The sequence below is a fragment of the Thermobia domestica genome, chromosome 8 (assembly GCF_964235325.1).
Source record: "Thermobia domestica chromosome 8, izTheDome1.hap1.1, whole genome shotgun sequence".
Lineage (NCBI taxonomy): Eukaryota > Metazoa > Arthropoda > Insecta > Zygentoma > Lepismatidae > Thermobia > Thermobia domestica.
This window is the reverse complement of record NC_137461.1, coordinates 288,681,859-288,705,533: the sequence shown is the minus strand read 5'-3', so window position 1 is coordinate 288,705,533 and position 23,675 is coordinate 288,681,859. Positions and strand designations below refer to the sequence as shown.

At 35.6% G+C, this 23,675-nt stretch overlaps 1 protein-coding gene across 2 annotated transcripts in view; it reads left to right on the top strand.

The window, feature by feature from the left end:
• Positions 1-23,675, top strand: part of jbug (filamin-type immunoglobulin domains fbug) — a 385,095-nt gene that overhangs the window by 291,722 nt on the left and 69,698 nt on the right. For both annotated transcript variants that reach the window (XM_081769953.1, XM_081769952.1), the window contains 6 exons: positions 4,318-4,470; positions 12,405-12,626; positions 14,463-14,630; positions 17,422-17,568; positions 20,730-20,948; positions 21,881-22,054. In XM_081769953.1, coding sequence (XP_081626079.1) covers positions 4,318-4,470; positions 12,405-12,626; positions 14,463-14,630; positions 17,422-17,568; positions 20,730-20,948; positions 21,881-22,054 — 1,083 coding nt within the window. The remainder of the gene's footprint in view (positions 1-4,317; positions 4,471-12,404; positions 12,627-14,462; positions 14,631-17,421; positions 17,569-20,729; positions 20,949-21,880; positions 22,055-23,675) is intronic.

Here is a 23,675-nt window from a genome sequence, read left to right as displayed (position 1 = left end):
AGACTCGTATTACGGTAGATGAATCTGATTTCTGAGATAAACTAGTTATATTCGGCGATGTAGATGAAGTGGCTGTCGGACACATACCATCACTTTTCTCCCCCAAAATACATTTCAGATCGGATTATTGGGGGACGGTACCCCACAGTTCCAAGATTGGGGGGCAAGTCTCCTCATCCCCCCGGGATTTGCGCCAGTGAAGTGAAGAAACAGGGCTGTGAAGGTTCAGTAAGATGCCCGTATGATAGGTCCGAATTTCGTGCGAGACTTCTAGTTGAGAGAAATTCTGTTCGAAAAACAAAGGAGAAGAAATGAAAGATATTGTTCACAGCAACACCTCTCATAAAACAACATATCACAAACGTACGTTTCTTGGGATAACTGATTTTTGAGTAAGTGCTTGACATACATAGTACTTAAAAACAGTTTGGAGATCTCAGCCAGATAAGGTTTCAGAGCAAACAGCCTACTGGTTTGTTGGACAATAGAGAACGTTTCACCTTGAAGTGGTTGTCGAATGTGTTGGAGGAGCGGGTGGATTGAAGGAGTATGCATATACACATGCAAATCACACTTACCTACATGCTATGACGTCATTATTCTTATAAACACTGGTTTGACCCTGGTCTTTCCACAGTCGCTTTCTCTAATTTTACAGAATAGGATTTCCTGTTCAACGACCCGCCCACAGGATTTGAACTTTTGACTCCTTCGCAGAGGCGTTTGCTTGAAACAAAGTTGCAGCGGATGCTCTTCCACTATTTTGGAGATGACATGCATCTCACACTGGAGAGGAGACTGCCTCAAGATATTATTTAAAACACAGAATTTGCATACCCGTTAAGTTACGTAGAGTATAACGGTACAGTATTTAACCATAGGCAACACCTATTCCTGCAGTGGACTGTATTAGGTACCCATATTCGGGTAACGACCACCTTACCAATTGGAGAAGAACATAAAGAGAATTAATATTACGACTAGAATCGGTTAAGTCTTTATTTCATCCATAACTAACTCTGTAATCAAAGCTGGATTCTAAGTTCGCTAGTAGGTCACGTCAACTGAATGTGGTGATGGAGGATAATCCATCATTAATATAAGGCTTCTTAACTCATATTCACTTTCTCACTTTAGGGGACACGGTGACTCTCACTTTCTCACTTTAGGGGGCACGGTGACTCAGTGGTAGAGCGCTTACCTCTGGTGCGTGGGTTCTCTAGTTCGATCCCCGGCCAGAAAAGTTTATGGTGGACGACATACTGTCTGGATTTTCTCAGGGTACTCTTGTTTCCTCCCACATTCTCATTTCGCTAATTCTTCTATTATCATTCACTTGCCTTAATCATTGTCTCTCTTAGCCTAAAAGGCATAACCGTGGGACGTTAAACTTAAAGATTTCATTTCATTTTTTTCGCACTTTATATTGAAAGTGCTCATTATTTTCATTTTTATGCATTTTTTTTAACTTTTGTTTTCAAAATATTGTATAATCCTAATAATACACAACAAACTTCGCAGTCTGTATGTCACGCTAATCCTAGTAGATGTCGCTACATGCTCTATCGTTTGTCTGTATAAGTCCTTGAAAAATCGCATAAGTATGGTATAGAATGCATAAATATAGAACTCAAAAGCAAATAGACCCCTAATAATGTGTGTATCTGAGTGTATATCTGTGTGTGTGTGTGTGTATGTGTGTGATCAACCTTTTGCATAAAGAGTTGTATAGAGCCACCCGATTTTCTACACAGATTGTTCTTCACCATATTTAATCGTGTACGAAGCCGTTTTTTTTTAATTTTCGGTTCGGGGGATTTATCAGGAAAGGTCAAAATGTATGTGAAAATAAAGGTATTCACGTTTCTAGTGATTTATAGAAATGCCTTCACTGCATGCAACCCTCTTTACACATAGAGTGTGCGGGCTTACTAACAGCAGAGAATATAGTTATGGGTAAAGCCTGGAATTACAAACTCTAATTAACTATTAATTATTCTTTAATTAATTGGTCATTGTTTAATGCAAACTAGCTATAAACATTCTTTTATTATGTATTTTGACTGCTTACGAATAATTTCATGTTAATAATGCTATTTTATTTAAAATACTTTTTGAAAGTAGTTTCCCTTTAACCTTTAAAAGCCCATTCACGCAACGGCTGCATCAAGGCTTTAAATCTCAATGGATCAACCTCCAATTAACCTAGGAAGATAATTTTGGTATGAATGTGTTGCTGAAAGATGAAGCTTTCCATCGATATGCATTTTATGCGGAGAGGCGGGGTAAAATTCGTATTCCTTTCATCACGTTTTTTGGGATCCATTTCCCACTCTTAAGGTACACTTTTAAAAATCGATATGTGAAGTAATGAAATAGTTCACTACATGATAATACCCCATATATGCATTTCTTGCTTATATTGGGGAAAGAGGGGGCAAAGTTGGCCAATTTTTGAGTCTCAGTTTTTTGACGTAAATTACATTTGTAGGACTTTTTGTTTCTTCTTCTTCTTCTATGAATAGGGCGGAAATTTCACAAATGCTACCTCTTTGGAATCTGTGTTCCATAAGCTTTCCAACAACGTATCAATCATGACTCTGTGATATTTAGAGGGGTCACCAGGGCCCCCACCGTGAGAGACTACGATTTGGTTCAAATCCCTGGCGGGCATAGAATGGTTTAACGTAGGTTGTAAAATGAAAATGCATAATAATCATTGCAATGACTTCCTTGAATTGAGTAGTAGGTCTACGCCTTTCGGAAAGTTTGTTTCTTCTTTTTCATAAGTGTTATTTAAGAGTAAACATTTATTTAAAAATATAAGAAGAAAAAAAATTGTCGACAAGGTTAATAACAGGATGGATGAGTTGTTTCTTAGGTAACGAACGCATTGTCCCACGCGCCCAGAAGTTGTCCGTGGGAGAACAAGTACACCAACCTCTGCTCCATAAAAAAACAATAAAACCAACAACTTCAGATGAACTTTTACTTCATATAATGCCATATAACGAGAAGAAAATATAGAATTTTCAAGAACTTTGTTGCTATTATTATATTTATTTTGTTTACCAAACGTAGATTTTTAACTTGATTTAAGAGATAACCGTTTTTTTTTCATCTTTTAGCCACACGTGTCCAGAATGCATTAAAAAGTAGTTATAGGAAAGTTTTCACCAGAGTTAGCATTTTAAGTTTATTTAATTTAACACCTTACAATCACGACGCCAAATATCCTTTTAAGAACATGAGCGGTAGGCAGAAATCAAACAGCTCTCACGGTGCATTAATTATACCCAGTGAGATCCTACGCGTCACACGATGTACTTTCTGAAATCTGTATTACGATTTATCGAAATAAACCGAAGGAATAAAGCATTAATGTGTATCTAAATGAAATAATACGTAAATATGTTAAGGAATAAAATGAAAAATGATGGTGGAAAAGCGTAACACAATTTTAATGATAAAAAGAGGCAATAACTTTGTAAATTTTATCTATATAGGTTGTTAGAGCCTTCCTATTTCAAGTGTGCCCTCGGAAAATATGTGAAACATACTTCGGCTTCACCCCCACCAACCTTCTTACGGAGTAAACCTTCCTTTTGCTTTGGGGAAAGAAGTGAATGACCTCGGCTGTGTTGCCAATTTTGTCATTCAGTCGTTTGGTCTTGGTGACTGAAGATCGTAAGACTACCTAGAATGGCTTACGAGATAGTGCACAGCGAAACGCATGAAATAATTCAATGTGGCAACCCTGTCTGCATTCAGCTACTGATAGATCTCGGTCAAAACAACTTGTCCCTCCTCTTTTGAGGGAGGTACGGGAAAACACACATCGACAGCAGTGCCAGTTGTGCCACACTTGAAATAGAAAGGCCCTACAAGCGTTTCATATGGGCATTGTTCATGGCATGACAAATGGCGACGGTAGACGAAATGCGTCTCAGTATGTTTTCGGGTATCAACTTCACTGCTTCGGAGATGCATTTTTCAAGTTGTCTAAGTGGTGTGCTATGAGTGACAGACACATATTTCAAGTTGTCTGGGTAGTGTGCTATGAGTGACAGACACATTTTTCAAGTTGTCTAGGTAGTGTGCTATGAGTGACAGACACATTTTTCAAATTGTCTAGGTAGTGTGCTATGAGTGACAGATACATTTTTCAAGTTGTCTAGGTAGTGTGCTATGAGTGACAGATACATTTTTCAAGTTGTCTAGGTAGTGTGCTATGAGTGACAGATATATTTTTCAAGTTGTCTAGGTAGTGTGCTATGAGTGATAGATATTAATGTTCTTGTTTCTTTTATTTTGCAGGAAGCCCTTGGCGAGTGGGCGTGATGGCGGGGGGAACAACCAAGATGGCAGTCCTTGGGGACACTGTCCGACATGTGGCTGCAGGGACTTCAGCAGCTTTCGAAATCAGTGCCCTTGGTTTCAGCAGGGATGATATTGATATTCAGATTATAAGTAAGTATAATATATTCTTGCCAATGAATATAGTATATGCTGTGAGGCAGCAGGAACACTCAATGTAAATCAATTATCAAGACAGTGAAGCGTAAAAATCAAGCTAAAAATTAGGGAGAATCAGTGAGAATAGACTAACTACTGTTATTTTCCCCCCTAACTAGCTTTAGAGCTCAAGATTTAATTTGTGCAATCCGTAGTCATCTAAAAGTATAAGATGTGTATCATTTGTCTGACTACATATTTATTTATTTATTTTTTCAAGATCTAGCACAATATATATGTGAGGTAAGTCAATAAGCATGTGCACTTTTGTTCTAGTCTATGTGCACTTTTGTTCCAGATGACACTATTGTTTTGCTTGTGTCTGGTTTCAGCGTTATTACTTCAGTTCGTTTTGCGCTGTTGCAAAGTTAACATGGATGCGTTACTGTACAGTTGCACCACAGAATAGGAGTGGTGTTCCGAAAGTATCACCCTTGTTAGTGGTATAATGCTCCAATAGATGCTGACACATTCTCACTGAAAAGCAGACTGTTACACGATTGCGCTTGTGCTCTTCAGTGAGTTGTTTTGGGACCCATCTGTCACAGACAACCTGCTCACTCCTCATCCTCTCCGCTATTGAACTTTGCAATCCACTGGTAAACACTTCGCCGCGGTGAAGCATTCTTCCGAATTACGTTGAGTTTTCTGTGAATTTCAGCTCCTGGTACATCTTCAAAAGCATAAACAAACGAATTACTGAACACTGTTCTTCTGTGGTTGAAATGAAATGAACAGTGGCGTAGCCATGTTTACTTCACAACAGTGCAAAGCCAACTGAGGCGCCATCTATCGGTTTGCGAGCGCAGAAATCGCTACAGCCAATCTACAGACTATTGGAACAGGAGAGCACATACTTATTAACATCGCGTCGTACTTTACAGCTATAAAAAATGGTGGTACCCATTTTATTCGCAACTTTTCCGCGGTATTACGAGTTGAAAAACACATTTTGCATTCTTTCGGCCCACCGTAATATACATAGTAACAAATAAGTATACGAACAATTTATTTTAGTAATTGAAACTTAAGTTCTGATGGTTTAGAAGTTATAAAAATGTTTACCAATAAGTAGTATTTGTAGTTAGTTAGTATTTTGTAATGGATATTAAAGTAATTAAAATGGCATAGTTAAAGATTAGTTCATCAAATATACAATTAAACTGTTTATCAATTACGTATAAAGCTGATGAATAAATAATTGAACACTATCAGTAAATAGATATTGTCTTCAAATTAGTATTAGAAGAATGCGAGGGAAAATAAGCAAGTTAGCACTTCAACTGAAAATACTAAAAACGTTAATTTTGGCGCTAATCATAGTCCATATATACTTTACAAGTGAATGATTTAGAAGGAGATATGAAACAAAAATGCAAAACAAATAAATTTTCAAGTGATTACGAAAATCACGACACATGCGAGTGATTTTTCGTTGTAATAGATTTTGTCGTGGAAAAACAATCTTTTTTTTATCACTTTGTGCATTAGTATACAATGTTGCGTGAGATTGTCACCTTACAACTCGTGACTTTACAATAACATGATTTGAAATGTTTGCACATGATATCTCTGCACGTTTGCAATACATTCATCACGATTTCTAGTGAAGTGTGACCTGTCCTCCAATGTTGCACAATAAATGCAGGCATTTTATTGGAAGTGTAGTATTTATTTTATTCTACTTTGGCGAATGTAGTCCTTTTTTATTGTTGTATTATGAGAAACATCGTTAAAACAAAATATAACAATATAATTTTTGCAAAGCACTTTAATCTTTATACATATATTGATTTTAAATCATTCAATCTTTTTTAACAGCTTCATCTGATTGAAATATAATATTATATATATATATATATATATATATATATATATATATATATATATATATATATGTAGATAGATAGATAGATAGATAGATAGATAGATAGATAGATATAATATTATATCAGCGTTTTTTAAGCGGTATCGCATTGCAGTTTGCGATATAAAATCATCGAAGTGCGATGGAAAACGAAATATTGCATCGCATAATGAGATACACTTCTAATCAGAATTCAATACAGAACTGAGTAACTCTTGGAATAATAATAATAATAATAATAATAATAATAATAATAATAATAATAATAATAATAATAATAATAATAATAATAATAATAATAATAATAATAATAATAATAAAAACAGAGTATATCATTGTCTCTCCTTCAAAGCAAAACAGTTTTGTTTTGATGTCAGATATATTATACTAGTAAATGTTCAGTAATAAATACCCCCTCGCTCGAAAACTCGATCTTTCTTCTTTATGTGTGTGTGTGTGTGTGTGTGTGTGTGTCTGTGCGTGTGATCTCGATAATACAAATCAATTCACTGTCGAGTACGCACCCTATTACTGGAAACTGGTCGTAGGGATGACGGTAAAGATACCTTCTGTTCTTCAGCATTACATTGTATTTGGAAATAAAGCACCTTAATTAGATTTCTAGATGCAAAGTCCCATCTTACGTTTTGGAAAAAAAAATCACTACCAAAAACACGAGACTTTAGTAGTAGTAGTCCCTATTTTCTGCCCTTCTATCTTTTCACAATTGTTCTAAGCGCTGGTAGGAAGTTCATAAACAATGCATCTACCTGTAACAGCACTATTGTTATTATTATTAAGTATTCTGGGTTTTTGGCAGGTTCTGGGACTAATAAGGATTATTTTTTTCAATTTTAGATTTGGGCCTTGGAAATGTTTCTTCCACGTTTTTCGATCTCCAGCTTCCTCTTTTAACTCTCAATATTCTCGTCTATTTTTCAGATCATCGATCAGCTGTGTTCTTCTTCTTCCTATTCCTCGCTTCCCTTCCATCTTTCCTTCTATGGCGGTATGAAGACAATTTCTTCGCAAGATGTGTCCAATTTAATTGGCCCTCCTACAAAGAATGGTGGCTAGAATTGTCCTCTTCTTTCCTATCCGTTTTAAAACATCTTCGTTTGTTGTTCTCTCTGTCCCTTTTATCTTCTCCATCTTCCTCTAACACCACATTTCGAAGCTCTCAAAATATTTCTTCTCTAACTTCCGTAATTTCCAAGTCTCATGATCATAAAGTTGAATACTCGATATATAGCACTTATCCAATTTCTTTCTAAGTTCAATATTGAGCCTGCTAATTAAGAGATGATCTTTTCTTGTTGAATGCTTCTTTGGCTATGGCAATTGTTGAACTAATCTCTTTGGTGCAGTAAGCATCTTTCGTCAAAATACTTGCCAGATATTTGAAATGGTCGACCTCTTCAAGTTCTCTTTGTTCTACTCTGATCCGTAAGGGCGTGTTTCCACGGGATATTCCCATGACTTTCGACTTTTCGGTGTTAATTTCCATTCCATACGGTTTTCCAGCGTTGATCCAGAAATATAGTTTTTGCCAAGCCCTTTTGTTTTCCATTGAAAATAGAGAAAGAAGAGTAATGCTTGGTTTAGAACTTTTAGAAGAGTGGGAAAATTAACTTAATCCAAGTAGCATTTAAATACAATATTAGTTAAGGAAATTAACATTTGTGTACAATTAAATTATTGTTTTCTTATCGTGAAAACGAAGGTTCATTTCGCAAAATTCATAATTCCAATTCTCAATTTCAGTCTAAGCATCTTTCTTAATAGAAATCTCGATGTGGACGCTTTCAAAACTGTCTACCACCTTAGACACTCTAAAGTTAGCACTTTAAAAAAAGGAAGAAAAAACTTTTTCGTTGTGTTTCTTTTCGTTATCATTATTATTTGTCGTTTTCTATCCACATGAAACAGTAAAATATACAATAATAATAATATTTTCCTTCATTGCCAAAAATGCGATACAAATTTAAGTTTGTTTTAGCTGATAGATAATGATAGTTAAGCTGTAAAAGCATTAAGTCTTTCCTAAATATAAAATTTACTTCTGAATCTTATCAACTAATACCCCATATATACCAATACCCAATATATATGACAAGATTCATAAGTAAATTTCACATTTAGGAAAAACTTAATGCTTTTACAGCTTAACTATGATTGTTATCATTGACTCTGTAGATTCTTTTTTTTTTTCAAGAGGGAGGGGTAAAAGTCCGAGACAGAACCCAGTCACAGATATATATATATACAAACACACTTTCATGCACTAGTACATATGATATTTCAAGTAAAACAAAATTATTTACACACATGTATAACTTCATTATCTATAGTAAATATACCATAGTACCATAGTATCTAATATAAGTATATATATGAAATACTATGAACAAAGGTTAGTATGTTTTGACCTGCATTTTTTGAAGTCCTAAACCTCTTTCGAAAATACATGAGTCGGCAATTATCCTATCCTGTGGATGGCTAGACACTTTGAAAAGTGATGTAAACAATAATTTGACTATTAACAAAAAATTGGCTACTTACCAATGAATCCTCCCTTGAATGGTAAGTAGCCAATTTTTTGTTAATTTTGAATATCCCCCCATGCGCCCATGTAATTATAATAATAATTTGACCAATTTGAAAGCTTTTTCTCCTGTGCTTTTTTTTTTTTCATTTTCATTGTGAACAGTTATTGTTACAATCAACTTTCAACATAAATAAGTTGTAAGAAACACTAAGATGTAAAAAATAAACTAACGATTAATGAAATCAGAGAACGTAGCAAAAAGTCTTGAAATATTCCGATTGAGATTTTATACTCTGATTTTTCTGTACGCTGAATCTGATATTTATTGTGCTATAAACTATAATGTTTCGGTATTCCCTAATACCTTCCTCAACACATCCAGACAACTGACACGCAACCTATCTCACTTCTTAGAATTTCCTCTTGCACTATGTTGTTAATATGAGTCGGCATAAATTCCTTGTTAATATGATAAAGGAAATTCCTTGCAGTAGAATCTTCTTTTGAAATACTTTATGAAGACTTACGTAGTTATATACTAGTTTCTGGAAATTTAACTCATCAGTGGCATTTTGTGAAGATGCTGTTAAACTCCAAAAATCTTAAATCAAAGTTAAACCTAATTATACGTTTAACTTTGTTGATTATACACTTCTTTAACTTGCTGTAGTATTGTTCAAAACATATAAATATTTAGCCAACCTACTATGAAGACACATGTTTAGAAACTGTGATGTTTACAAAGTTTTTTTCTTCTTCTATCTATATGTTTTCAACGAACTTAAAAAGTTTGTTACTGAATTCTCTCTCTCTCTCTCTCTCTCTCTCTCTCTCTCTATGTGTGTGTGTGTGTGTGTGTTTCTGTTGTTTGCGAATGTTTCAATTTTGAGTCCTCCACTCGATAGAGCATCAAAAACCATCTGATAAAGTGATGCAATTTTTCGCGTCACTCTTACCTTTCCCGAGATATTCACCAAAAAAGTTCCGATTTAGGGAGATTTAAGGAACCCTATCTCGGGAACCGTAAGTTATAGAGAGATGATATTGGTGCTGATCAATACCTAAGAGGATGGTGAATTTTCGTACCTAATAGTAACCGGTGGCCACTGTCCAACTGGTCACTAGTTTGGCCAGTGTCCACCGGTTACTATTTGGTGCCAAAATGATCAGCGTCCTCTTAGGTATTGATCAACACCAATTCATCTCTCTATGACTTACCGTTCCTAAGATATTAGCCAAAAATTTTGGATGTCGGGAGATTTAAGGAGCCATATCTCGGGAGCCATAAGTTATAGATGATATTTTGTGGAACGTTTTGACAGAACTCTTAAAAAATCTGGGAAAAATTTGGTACTCAAGGAAATTATAAGTGGTTAAATGTATTACAGAAGAGGGCAGAAAGATGTACAGAAAGTTAAATAATGAATTACGTAGAGAAACAGACAGAGCGAGGGAAGAGTTCTACAAAAGAAAATGTGAGGACATAGAAGAATTAGAAAGAGTTGGGAAATATGAAGAAATGTACAAGGAGGTGAAATATATGAAATTTCGGAGGAAACAAAGGGGTATTATGACGGCAGTAGAAAATATGAATGGGAAGGTAGTCAGCGGGAGAAATGAGGTAATAGGAAAGTGGAAAGAATACGTTGAAGACTTATATGAGAGTAGGGATAGGCCGTGTAGCCTAAATGTTGAAGTAGAAAATGAAGTAGGCGAGGATGATAAAGGATTTAGTATTCTTCGGGATGAGTTTGAAATGGCTATATCCGAGATTAGGAATGGAAAGGCAACCGGAATAGATAACATACCAATCGAATTCATTAAAAATATAGGAGATACGGGAAAGAAAGAATTGTTGCGACTATGCAATGAAATATATGAAACAGGAGAATGACCAAAAGACTTTCTGAAAACGATCATGATACCGATGGCTAAGAAGTCGAATCCAAAGAGATGTGAGAATTATAGAACTATTAGTCTCATATCTCATTCAGCTAAAATTCTGCTCCGAATACTGAACAGAAGGTTATATGGAAGAACAAATAAAGATATTGAGGAGGAGCAGTTCGGGTTCAGAAGAGGCAAGGGCACAAGAGATGCTATTGGATTATTAAGGGCGATCGGTGAAAGATTTATAGAGAAAGGGAAAGAGGTGTATGTTGCATTTATTGATCTAGAGAAGGCTTTTGACCGCGTGAATTGGGAATTGTTGTTGGGAGTTCTAACAAAGATAGGGTTGGAATGGAAAGATAGAAGACTAATAAGAAACTTATACATGAAACAACAAGTGAGTGTTAGGATAGGGAGTGCAATTGGAAGGGGAGTTCGACAAGGATGCTGCCTCTCGCCAACACTATTTAATGTCTATCTAGAAGAGATAGTGAAAAAGAGCCTATATGATGAGGATGACATTTCGGTAGAAGGTAGAGTGATTAGATGCATAAGATTTGCAGACGATATGGCGCTTGTTGCAGAATCTGAAAAGAAAATCAATAAAATGTTAGAAAAAATGAGAAAGGGCTTTGAAGAATATGGGATGAAAATAAATGTTAGAAAGACAAAAGCCATGGTGATTGGAACGAAGGGGTCTGTGTCAAATATAAAAGTAAGAGGGGAGAAAATAGAACAAGTGAATAGTTTTCGATACCTGAGTAGTATTCTTAGTAATGACATGAAATGCGAACGTGAAATAAAAGCAAGGATAGGAATGGCGAAAGAAGCCTTTAGGAGGAAGAAAAGTCTGTTTTGTGGGACCTCGAATAAAGAGTTGAGAAAAAGACTCATAAAATGCTTCGTGTGGAGTGTTGTACTGTATGGGGCGGAAACGTGGACATTACGTAAAGGTGACTAAAATTTACTGAAAGCCTTCGAAATGTGGGTGTGGAGAAGAATGGAAAGAATTAGTTGGGTAGAGCGGAAAACGAATGAGAGAGTGTTAGAAATGGTAGGTGAGAAAAGAACACTTTTAGATATTATTAGGAAGAGGAAGAGAAACTGTTTGGGACATTGCCTAAGAAGAGATTGTATCATGAGGGACGTCCTAGAGGGTGTGGTGGCGGGAAAGAGAGGGAGGGGGCGAAGGAGACTACAATTAATGGATGATATTAAAACAGAAAAATCATACGCGAAGACGAAAAGGTTAGCGGAGGACCGTGGAGCATGGAAGCTTCTCAGCTGCGGCAAGTGACCTGCTAATAAAGGCAGAATACCTATGATGATGAAATGTATTACAAGAATTGTTATCATAAAGTACATAAGAGCATAATAATAAAGTACATAGAACAATTGGTATAAAGCCTGTAGAAGTTAATAAGAAAAAATAATTCTTTTAAGTTCGTTTTGCCAAAGCTCTTGGTGCATTGTCAACTGGTTTCTTTCTTTCTTTCTTCCTTTATTAATACAAAACTGACTGATTAGAGAACTGATAAAAATCGTAGAAAACTTGGTTAATTGAATGCTTTTCATTTTTTGCAGGTCCATCCAAAAGACCAGTGACTTCACGCTTAGTAGAAGATAAAGGAGGTGTTTTCCGTGTGGAATTTACGCCTACTGAAGTAGGTAGCCATCTTGTTGAAGTTACCATTGCAGGCCAGAAAATGCCTGGAGGACCTCTCGTTGCCAAAGTATATAATAGCGCTCTCATCCGAGTGACAGATGTTGGAAGCGGTGCCGTTGGACAGCCATGTCAATTTCGAGGTAAGTTTGCAGGAATATAACTCTCATGGATTGTATTTTAGGGGATACAGGTGACAAATGAGCATTTTTTTTTTCAATCGATTCATTTTACATTCTTTTCAGCATATTTCTTTGCATTTGGAGAACAATTAGTTTCCTTAAAACTAGTTAAATTAGTTTCAGTCTTAACTCAAAATATATAGGGTGTTTCAAAACAACACCGACAAAGTTTGGGAGGTGATTCCTGACACCAAGATAAGACAAAAAGTACAGACCAACCTGGGTGCACAAATGCTTCTTTTCGGAGTTATAGGCTGCCGTAAACATGAAAAAATGAACTTTAAAGGTCCGTAGCGCCAATACTATGGGACCTACTGTAGTCGGGGCAAGACTTCACTGGGGAACTAGTATGTGCCCTATCCAAATACCCATGTTTCAGAATCCTGCGGTATTCACGCAACAATTTCTATAGAGAGAGTTTGGCTACAGACATAATTTGAAGTACTCACCAAGTACCTCTATAAAAATTGTTGCAGAAGTTCCACAGGATTCTGAAACACAGATATTTGGATATGGCATATACCGTACTAGTTCCTAAGTAAAGTCTTGACCCGACTATGGTAGGCCCCATAGTTTTGGAGCCATGGATCTTTCAAGTTTATCTTTTCATGTTTTTGGCAGCCTATAACTCTGAAATGACTGATTTCTGCACCTAGGTTGGTCTATACTTTGTCTTATCTTGGTGTCAGGAATCACCTCCCAAATGTAATGGTGGTGTTTCGAAACACCCTGGGGGGCGCGGTGGCTCAGTGGGAGAGCGTTCACCTCCAGTGCTTGGGGTCCCTGATTCGATCCCAGCTCACGCCATGTGGACTTTGTGGTGGACAAACACCGTGCTCGTGGGTTTTCTCCCACTTTCTTCATTTCACCATTTCACTCATTTCTCATAATCACCGTCTCCTTTAGCCTAACCGGCATAACCGTGGGACGCTAAACTCAAAGATTTCATTTTTTCTTTGTAACAATATTCAACAGCTGACAATAAAGAAGATTTTGTCGCAAATTTATTTGTACAGATTGAATTTTCAAAATTTGATTAAATTGTGGTTCTCCTTACAAAGCTGGCCTCCCCCCCCCCCCAAGAGGAAATTGTACTTGGGAATATCGAAAACCCAATAGAATTTTTACATTAGTTACAGCAAAATTTGAAATTATATTTGAAACGTCGCTTATACTTGCCCCCTTGGAAACCACAACATGGGCGCCCTTGGTACAGGTGGGTAGAATTATGCACTTTCATTTTTTTTCAATGCTGTGCACAGAGTTCTTAGTTCAAGTTCGTGCAAAATACGAACAATTTACCACAAAATTAAGATTTTTAGCGGTAAAAATAAAGGATGATTATGAACGACAGAATAAGAGTCCCTTCCTTTTTTCTCTTGTGCCGACCACTCATTCTTTTCGGTTGGTTGAGTGATTGATCTCTAACACAGGTTATTGTCAATATTGAGTACCACATTTCTTCATTTTTTTGGGGGGGAGAGGGGTAATGTACATAACTATATTTAACCTTAACGCGTGTGAAATTCTTCTGATTGTTAAGTGTTCATGAATATTTAAACTTTAGTGCCACATACATTCTTTTATTTATTCTTTTTTTTTTAATTTTTAAAACTTTCTTTTTCGATATTTAGTTGTAAGAGAACTCTCAATAGGCATGTCTAATTTGATTCTATTCTAATTAAATTATTGTTTTCAGTCAACTATTATGAGAAATATGCTAAGGACTCTTGATTGATACATTACCTTCTATTAAAAAGTGCTTAAAATTTGATTATCTTGTTTTCTTCATAACAGTTGACGCAAGCCAGGCAGGAGAAGGCCAATTAGAAATTTCAATTAATGAAGGAGAAGTTCCGAATCATGTTCAGGTGGTTGGCGGTGGACGGTGCCTTGTCAGCTTTACGCCTGAACACACGAAACCTCATCTCATCGACATTAAGTTTAATGGAGAAACAGTTCCTGGTAAGTTGACATAAAATTTAGTTTTTATTTGGGTTTATAACTGCGTAAATAGCAGGGCTCATAGCGAGTCACTTTTTAACTAAAAGTTAAATTTTTCAAGTTGGTCAGTAATTTTTTTTTAATTTGTCAATTTTTTTTTTCTAAATTTTTAAGTTACCTTTTTGGGAGGTAAAATGATTTTTTTTTTTCCCTGTGATGTATGTTTTGCATTGGCAGTTTTCGAAGAAAAATATAAAAATAAATGGAAAAAGACAGAAACTTGTTACTCATTACTCTTCTGAAAGCTTCAGTACTTGCTGCCACATGTGAAACAGTCTTCTTTATTCTCACTTCAGCTTTTATTCTTTCTAAAGCACAGTGGATGGTTAAGCTCTCAAGATGGGGTTGAGAACCCTTCTGTGTCTATTCTTTCTTCTATCATAATAATCTTTTAGTTTTTTCGTAATAGTTAACGCTCCGCTCAACGTTGTGTGTTTGTGTGGTTCATCATGTTCGTCTTGTGTTATGCTTCTTTTATGTTCTTCTTAAGAGTAGGTGATGAATTTGAATATTTCATGGCTTTGAGAACTCTCAATGCTAAGTTAAATATGTCTGGGATGAAGAAATTTGGAAATAAGCCAGAACTGGTTCCACTTACTCAGAAGCTTCTTACATCTGCTAAGTCTGCTTACCGTAACTACAAAGCATACTTAGAAAACATAAGAAATAAGGAAGCTCAAAAAGAAGAATTAAAGAAGAGAAGATGAAACAAAACAATAAACAAAGAGAGAGGTGATGGAGAAATTGACAAAGGAAAAAATTGGCATGATGAGGTTTTGGTCACTTTTGGTCACTTTTTCGTGTGCTTTTGGTCACTTTTTGTCACTTTTCATCTACTTACAAGAGACCAGACCACTATGAGCCCTGAAATAGTCTAAATTGCTAAAATGTAGAGCTTTTCTTAATTTAAGATCTCTCAAAGTATACATAATACTGCAAATAAATACATATGTTTATATTAATAATTGTTTTGTAATATAGTAATTTTAGTGTAAAAATTTATGAAAATGATAACAGATGGTTTTGGTTATAGTTTTTAATTTTTAGGCTATATTTTAGATACAACATTTGATCAAATTTTATTTTATTGTTGCGAATTATAACTCAAGTCATTAGCAACGAAATATAAGTAATTATTATTTTATTACCAAGTTTTGTGTTGTTTTTTTTCGATATTTAAATGTCTCTCTCAATATTTTTGTTACAAGGAATTTTATATTTATGTTTACATGGAATACATACTAGTCATAGTGGTATAAAGTAGATAGTGCAAAAACTGTTCAAATAAAGGCTGGACACAAACTACAATGTGAATGTGGATATTGATAAATAGGGTAAATTAGGAGAACCATTGACGAAAGAGTGAAAGAACATATCATAACATTAAATATGGTTGCACACAAAAATTAGTGAAGGAGGAACATTCAGTTGTGTGAGGACATAAAGTTCTGTTTGAAGATGCAAGACCAAAATGGCAGAAGCGAAGTAAAGAGAAATAACAATAATGAAAGCAATCGAAATACAAATTAAATAACAATAATTATAATGAAGAAATTGGGTATAAAGTTAGTAGCATCCTATCAAAGAAATAGGGTGTTCACTCCACTTCCAATTGGTTTAGTAATGCTCATCACACATCTACGGTAACATGAAGTAGGCAGGGCTGCTAGCCGGACCCCTTCCTGGTTTCAGAAAGACCCCGGATTGTGTTGGAGTCTGCCGGGTTGTAGTCAAACCATGGGATGTACTAATGGGTGATATCGGGACGCCTACTGAGAATGTTGGGAAGAAGTGAGCTTCCTACAAATGTTCTGATTCCGACAAGAATACATCAGTACATTTTCACTCGCTAGAAGAGTCGCCCCTGCCTCATTATCCCTCTTTGAGAGGTGTTAGCAACCATACTAAGTGTGACAGAACATTTTTTTGTGTCAATGTACCTTCGTAGTGAAGCTCCAAAGAACGTAAGAAATGAAATATATTCCTTGAATGCGTTCATTTTTTTTTTTCACCCACAGTTGGAAAGATAAGGTTTTTGGAATGTGATCATTTTTCAGATCACTCACTGAATTATAAATTAAACACGAAGTAAATTCCGAAAAAATAGAATTATTAATTATAAAATGAGCTCTTAAAATTCATCATACTGCACAAATAAATAGGAAGTTATAGAATGCATTTTATATCCAGGTACTGTGCAACGTATTGTAAACAAGCTTTTCAGAAATGAACGAATATAATATTACTACTTATTTAGTTCGATTATTTTACCTCATTAAAAATTATTAAATAGTTGATATCCCTGAGCCCAAAAGTGTCCGCGCACTTAGAAGATAAGGAACGTTTATATGTTGTATAATCTATAAGAGTAAAGCCACTCCCAAACGTATTTCTTATTTATAACTTGACTTAAAGTTCTTAGTAGTTTTAAATTTTTTAATTTAGCAGAGATCGTGTTGTTAATAAGGTGTTGCCAATAATACTATTGGTGAGAAGTACTGTTGATGTAATATAAGTGGAACCATTTAGGCATTACACTCTCCCAAACTGCCGACTTTCTTTTGCTATTGAATGCGGACGGCAGCAACTTCGCCATTTTTCCCATCTTGGTCGCTCGATTTTCGAACCAGAAAAATTTAAATCAAGATATAAATAACAACTGAAATCCACTGATCAGTGCTGTATTGTATGTTTTGTAGTAAAACTATTACCAACACATGTTTTAGTCGATCTTTTTATTTTTTTCTTTTAGGTTGCCCATTCGTTTGTTCAGTATCAGACACAAGCAGAGTGTCTTTGACGCTGAGGAACCTGGAGTTGATTCCAGTCAATGAAACTGCCAGGTTTCACATGAGCGTAGATGGCAGTGGAAGCGCTGAATTAGCTGTGTCCGTTAGAGGTAAGTTCTTCTATGATTCCTAACGATACTATCACTCTCGATTTAAGGAAAAGTATAAAACTAGAAATGAATACTATAATATCAAGTTTATATTTATTATACTATAAACTTATGTTTTTCGTTCCTTTCTCATTCAATTTCAGCTTTAGAAAACGTCATATGAAAATATTTTAATGCATGTTAATAAGTTTCTATTTTTTAAAAAAATCTGTATGAAAATGAATATTTCATTGGTAAAACTCGCAAAGAGGACTTAAAAAGTATACAAATAAATTTGTAGTATTTTATGGAAACTCTGTTGTATGTGTATTAGAAGAATGGTTAACTATGCCGTGAAATAATTTCGACATAAAACCAGGACCGTAATTTACCGGAGCAAATTTCGTTCCTATATTAATGCAAATTGCGACGGTTTACTTATTCCTCCCCCCACCCCCATCTCTCTTCCAAGGAAAATGTGCAATAATATCCCGGAGTGTAGTGTAATGCTTAAGGAGGATTTTGTTAAAAAAAGGAAAATAGAAACAATTTGAAAATATAGATTCAAATATTTCTGAATCGATCACAGATTTTTTTAGGAGAGATACTAAAATATTTCTGAATCGATCAAAGATTTTTTTTAGGAGAGATACTAAAATATTTCTGAATCGTTCAAACATTTCCTTCGGAAAAAAATACAATAGAAAATAACTAACTATATTTTATATCATACCAGGAGTAGATTGTGCTGTTTGAGAAGCTTCTTAACAAGCTTATAGCCTGAAATAAAATTAAAGTTTATGTAAAAAAGAAATTGTTTTCATACTATTACCATTATTTCCTTCAATAATTACATAAGAAGAAATGTGCATTATAACTATTTTTAGTTTTCTTGCATACTTAAGCCCCCGCCAAGTAAACTTTGTAGTGGACAAACACCGTGTGCGTGGGTTTTCTCGGGGGTTCTCCCGTTTCCTCCCATTTTCTTCATTCCACCATTTCATTCATTTCTCATAATCACCGTCTCCTTTAGCCTAACCGGCATAACTGTGGGACGTAAAACTCAAAAAGTTCATTTCATTTCTTGCATACTTAAAATAATGTGATTTTCTAGCAATTTACGAAAGGTTATTTTATTGAAGTCAAAGATTTTGTTATTTAGTTGTAAAGTACTTTCATATTCAATTTCCTATATTTATTATTCAAATTTACTGAGACAGGTGAGTTAGGTGCATAGTCGTTGAAAAATCACGTTCTCATGATCAATTTCAAAGTGAGGTATTGCATAGAAACCAAAACAGCTCACTTTCCTTAACCAATTTCAAAATGAGCGAAATGCGTAACAACCAAAACAGCACACTCCTTTCACCAATTTCAAAGTGAGCTAAATGCATAGCAACCAAAACAGCTCACTTTCCTTAACCAATTTCAAAATAAGCGAAATGCATAACAACCAAAACAGCACACTCCTTTTACCAATTTCAAAGTGAGCTAAATTCATAGCATTCAAAATAGCATACTCTCTTAACAAATTTCAAAGTGAGCCAAATGCATAGCAACCAAAACAACACTCTTCCTTAAACAGTTTTCAAGTGAGCTAAATGCATAGCAACCAAAACAGCACACTACCTTAACCATATTGTAGTCATATTTTATTTTATGATGATGATGATTGTATCTTCATGATTCTTTTTAGATAGCCAGTTGAACCCGGGAGTTTTGATCAGTGGAGGCCCGGGGCTATAGCCCCCCTAAGCCCCTCCCGTAATCCGGCCCTGGGTATAATGCTTCAGTAGCAAAACCTTAATTTTATTTCAGGCTAATATTACCCAATATTCAAACAACCATCAAAAGTTCGTTCTATACATCACCAAATATACATTAAACCATGTGTCTTCTTTTCCACACCAGAACAGTAGAAAATCTTGTACATTTAAATGCGATATGCTCTTAGAGCTTCAATGTTACCATAACAAATTTGCATAGTTTTGTGATTACATTTTTCGTATTCACCTTTCGTGCAAAATATATGAAAAACTATTATTGTCTTCCTTGCAATGGATTCCGTTTTATTTATGTCCTTAATGGTAAAATCAATAAAATATGTATAAATTATTTAAGTACAAAATTGTCTCAATTTGTTGTCTTCCAATTGTGCTGAAACAAAGCGTATTTTCGTATATAGAAAGTTATAGATTGTATATGTGATCGTGTATTCATATTCAATAGATTGTTGATCACCGTTACCACAGGGACACAAAGGTCAGTATTGTATTAAATTTTGAAATGTGTTCTATGCGCAGTGTCGGATTTATGTATAAGCTAAATAAGTTATAGCTTAGGGCCCCAAAAAATTAAAGGGAAAGAGAACTTGATGTATAATTCCAAAATATTATGTTAGATAAAACAAAATAAAATGAAACCTACATATAACCACTGGCACAAATCTTGGAACTGGGGGACTGTTCCCCCAATAATCCGATTTGAAATGTATTTTTTGGGGACAAATGTGATGATTTGTGTCCGATTGCTACAAAGGAAAGTGAAATAAAATTGATGTCCCCGAGAATAAGCCTTAAATCTGCCCGCATCCCAATGTTGAAGACAACTCTGCTTCTTTGATCCTCCACAGGATTGTTTTTCATGTTTTTGAACTTCATAAATATTTTGAACATCGCTTAAAAAAAAAAAAAAAAAAAATGGGAACTGTCTTCCCGTCCCCCCAATGTTGAAGACAGATTTGCGCCGCTGCATGTAGCAACAGTAATTTGTGCTGTGTAGGTTCCCATTGTGTAAGTAATGTTCCCCCCCCCCTTCCACCAGTCTGCTCCCTAAAATATCAATAATTTGCTTATTTCTGTATATAAAGTACCTACACTCTATATGGACTAGTTGCACAGCTGGACATACAAAGGGCCCCATTACCCTCTATAGCTTAGGGCCTCATGAAACTTAAATCCAGCTCTGTCTATGCGTTCAATTAAAGGATACTTTCATACGAGTTATACTCGTATTAAATATTCTGTAATTGATTTCTCTTTGAAGTACTTACAGATAAAATGTAAAATATTGCGAAGCAATAGAGACAAAATTGCTTGTACTGAGTACTCAAATTGTTGTTTCGTGTTTCGATATTATTTATATGAACGTAATTAAATTATTTTATTCATCTTTCCTCTCAGGACCATCTTCAGAATTGCCAGTGAAGGTATCAGGGAATGTCCACAGCGGATTCACAGCTGAATTTACTCCCCGCGAAGTGGGTGCTCATTCCATTATGGTGGAATACAATGGCCATCCAGTGACAGGAACGCCATTTGTGGCGAAAGCATACGATGCCAAACGAGTATTTGTGGGTCCTGTGCCAAAAGGTTCTGTTGGGAAGACTCTTCAGTTCACCGGTAAGTAATATGTTTTCCATCCTGATAATTAAAGAGAAGAAAAAAACTAAAAATTGAAAACAAATTTAATATTACTAGAGTTATATGAGTGCCATACGTTAACTGAATTAATGTAGAAGAAATAGTTAAAGTATATCAGTTCTCGATAAAGAAAAATCTACGCATCCTAGCGAAATAAATACTTTAGTATTGTTATAGATATCGTCTACATGCGTACATGATAAGCATGGGTGTAAATCGTAATTACGGTTTCTTTCCTATCCATTTTTGTTTACTATGGGCGTAGATTTTTAAAACGCTTTCAAAATTTTAACTGGAAACCTAACCGGAAAAGAAACCATTAGGAAGACCTAAGCTCAAATGGGAGGACAAAATTAAGTTGGATCTCGCAGAAATAGGAATACAAAGTAGAAAGTGGATCCAGTTGGCTAAGGATAGAAGTCAGTAAAGCACTTTTGTGAATGCGCCATTGAACCTCTAGGTTCCATAGGCCCATAGAGTTAGTTAGTAAGTTATGGGCTTGGGCTTTCACTCTTCTATAAATATACTATTGCTAAAGAAACACAAAATGCATTTAAATGTGAAATATAAAAACTAAACTAACTCTATGGCCTATGGAACCCGGAGGTTCAGTGCCGCGTTCACAAAAGCTCTCCACTGACTTCTATCCTTAGCTAATTGCATCCAGTTTCTACTTTGTATTCCTATCTCTGCGAGATCCATCTTAATATTATCCTCCCATCTGCGCCTAGGTCTTCCTAATGGTCGTTTTCCTATGGGTCTACCAGTCAAGACTTTGAAAGCGTTTCTACTTTCTTCCATTCTAGCTACATGACCTGCCCACCTAAGCCTCCTAGACTTGACGACCCTAACAATGTTGGGTAAGTGAAATATAAATTAAAATACATTTATTTTCTGTTTGTTTGTTGTAGTTGATGCTAGCCAAGCAGGCGAAGGAAATTTGGAAATCACGATAAGTGCTCGAGGCCATAATATCCCTACCCAGGTTCATCCACAGGGAAATGCACGGTTTGCTGTCAGCTTTGTTCCTCTGGAAGCGGTGGACCACGTCATTAGTATCAATTTCAACAAGGAGCCAGTGCCAGGTATTCTTTCATAGCGTCCACAATTTAGACATTCTCATTATAAACAAAATTTCGTATTAATATAACGTAAGTATCATTTGAATATAATTCATGCACTTGATGTTTGATTTTTGATTCATTTAAAACATATGAAATGTAGGACAAAGAATGTATGTCCTTATTCTAAGAATTCATATGCGAAACACTCAACATAACCATGCAATCACACTATATGGGGAAAAGACATGTAACAACACTACACGATAGTAAACTTTAGTGCACAAATCCTTTTAATTTAAGCACTTGATATTAATATATTTTTACCTGTTAGGGACAACTGTTGTGTGGCGTGATGAATCACATGATTACGAAGCACCAAATGAAAGAAACTTTGAAGCTATCAGTTGTGTCCTTTTCAATGTTATACGATGATATCTTGCAGGTGATGAGTCATGTGATTTAGCGGTCGCAGTGCTATAACGTGATTCTTGGTCTCTCACGCATGTCTCTGATGACGTTACAGCTTTGGAGACAAAAGCAAAAAAGACACAGAGACTGCTGTGGTTCGCTAAGAGGAAATTCACTGGTTGCTAACTGAATTTTCGTAGATCATAAGAATTGACCAGACAGGAAATTCAAACAATGGTTTATCGAATATTGAACAATGAGTGTATGTTAATAAAGAGAGTGGTTACGAAACTTTTCTTAGTCGCAATCCCTTCATAACTTTGTCTTTATATAAAATATTAAATAAAGTTTATCACATGAGAAGGGGAAAAAGAAAATGCTAATTCGAAACCGTATCTCGATGATTTGTCCGGTGAAGGAGTACGCTTTGTTACTAATGTGCCTAGACTTACCATAAATAGTGTCCCAAAGTTTTAAGTACATTGACACAAAATGGTTCGAGATATTGTAATATCCTAATAAGATGAGTTACATGGATGTATTATGAACCAAAATCATAAATAATTATTCAAAATAGCCACCGTTAGCATACGCACAGCCCTTAAGTCTTTGTGGCCACTCATTAATTGCATTACGCAACACATCAACTGGAAAGTCTGCAGCTGCCTTCCGAAAAGACAGCTTTAAACTTGCAGTATTGGGATGTCTCTTCTTTCAAGCCATCTCCTGAAGCTTGGACAATAATTTGTAGTTCAAAGGGTTTAGGTCTGGACTTGTAGAAGGCCAATGTGAAGTGGGAATGAAGTCCGGAACATTTGCCTTCAGCCACTGCTGGGTTTTCCGTACCTTGTATGCTGGAGCTGAGTCCTTCTGGAAGCTCCAGTTCTGTCCATGGAAGAGGGTATTGCGTTGGTGAGATTCGTGACTAGTCTCTCAAGTACTGTCTCCTGGTACACTTTGGCTGAAGTTTTGACCCCCCCCCCTTTTTCACAGAAAAGGAGCTCCGTTGTGCCTTCATAGCTCACACCCCACCATACCATGACTGAGGCAGGATGCTGACCCCTCTGGATCCTTGGAGCTTTTTACCAACTTCTCTAGAGGATGCGGCATATATGCTGTCATTATGGGCATTGAAAGTCTCTTGAAAACTGAAAAGCATTTCATCAGTGAAAAGAATTCGACGATTCTCATTTGCTGTGTAACGCTTAAGTAAGCGTATTGTTTTTAGGAGCCT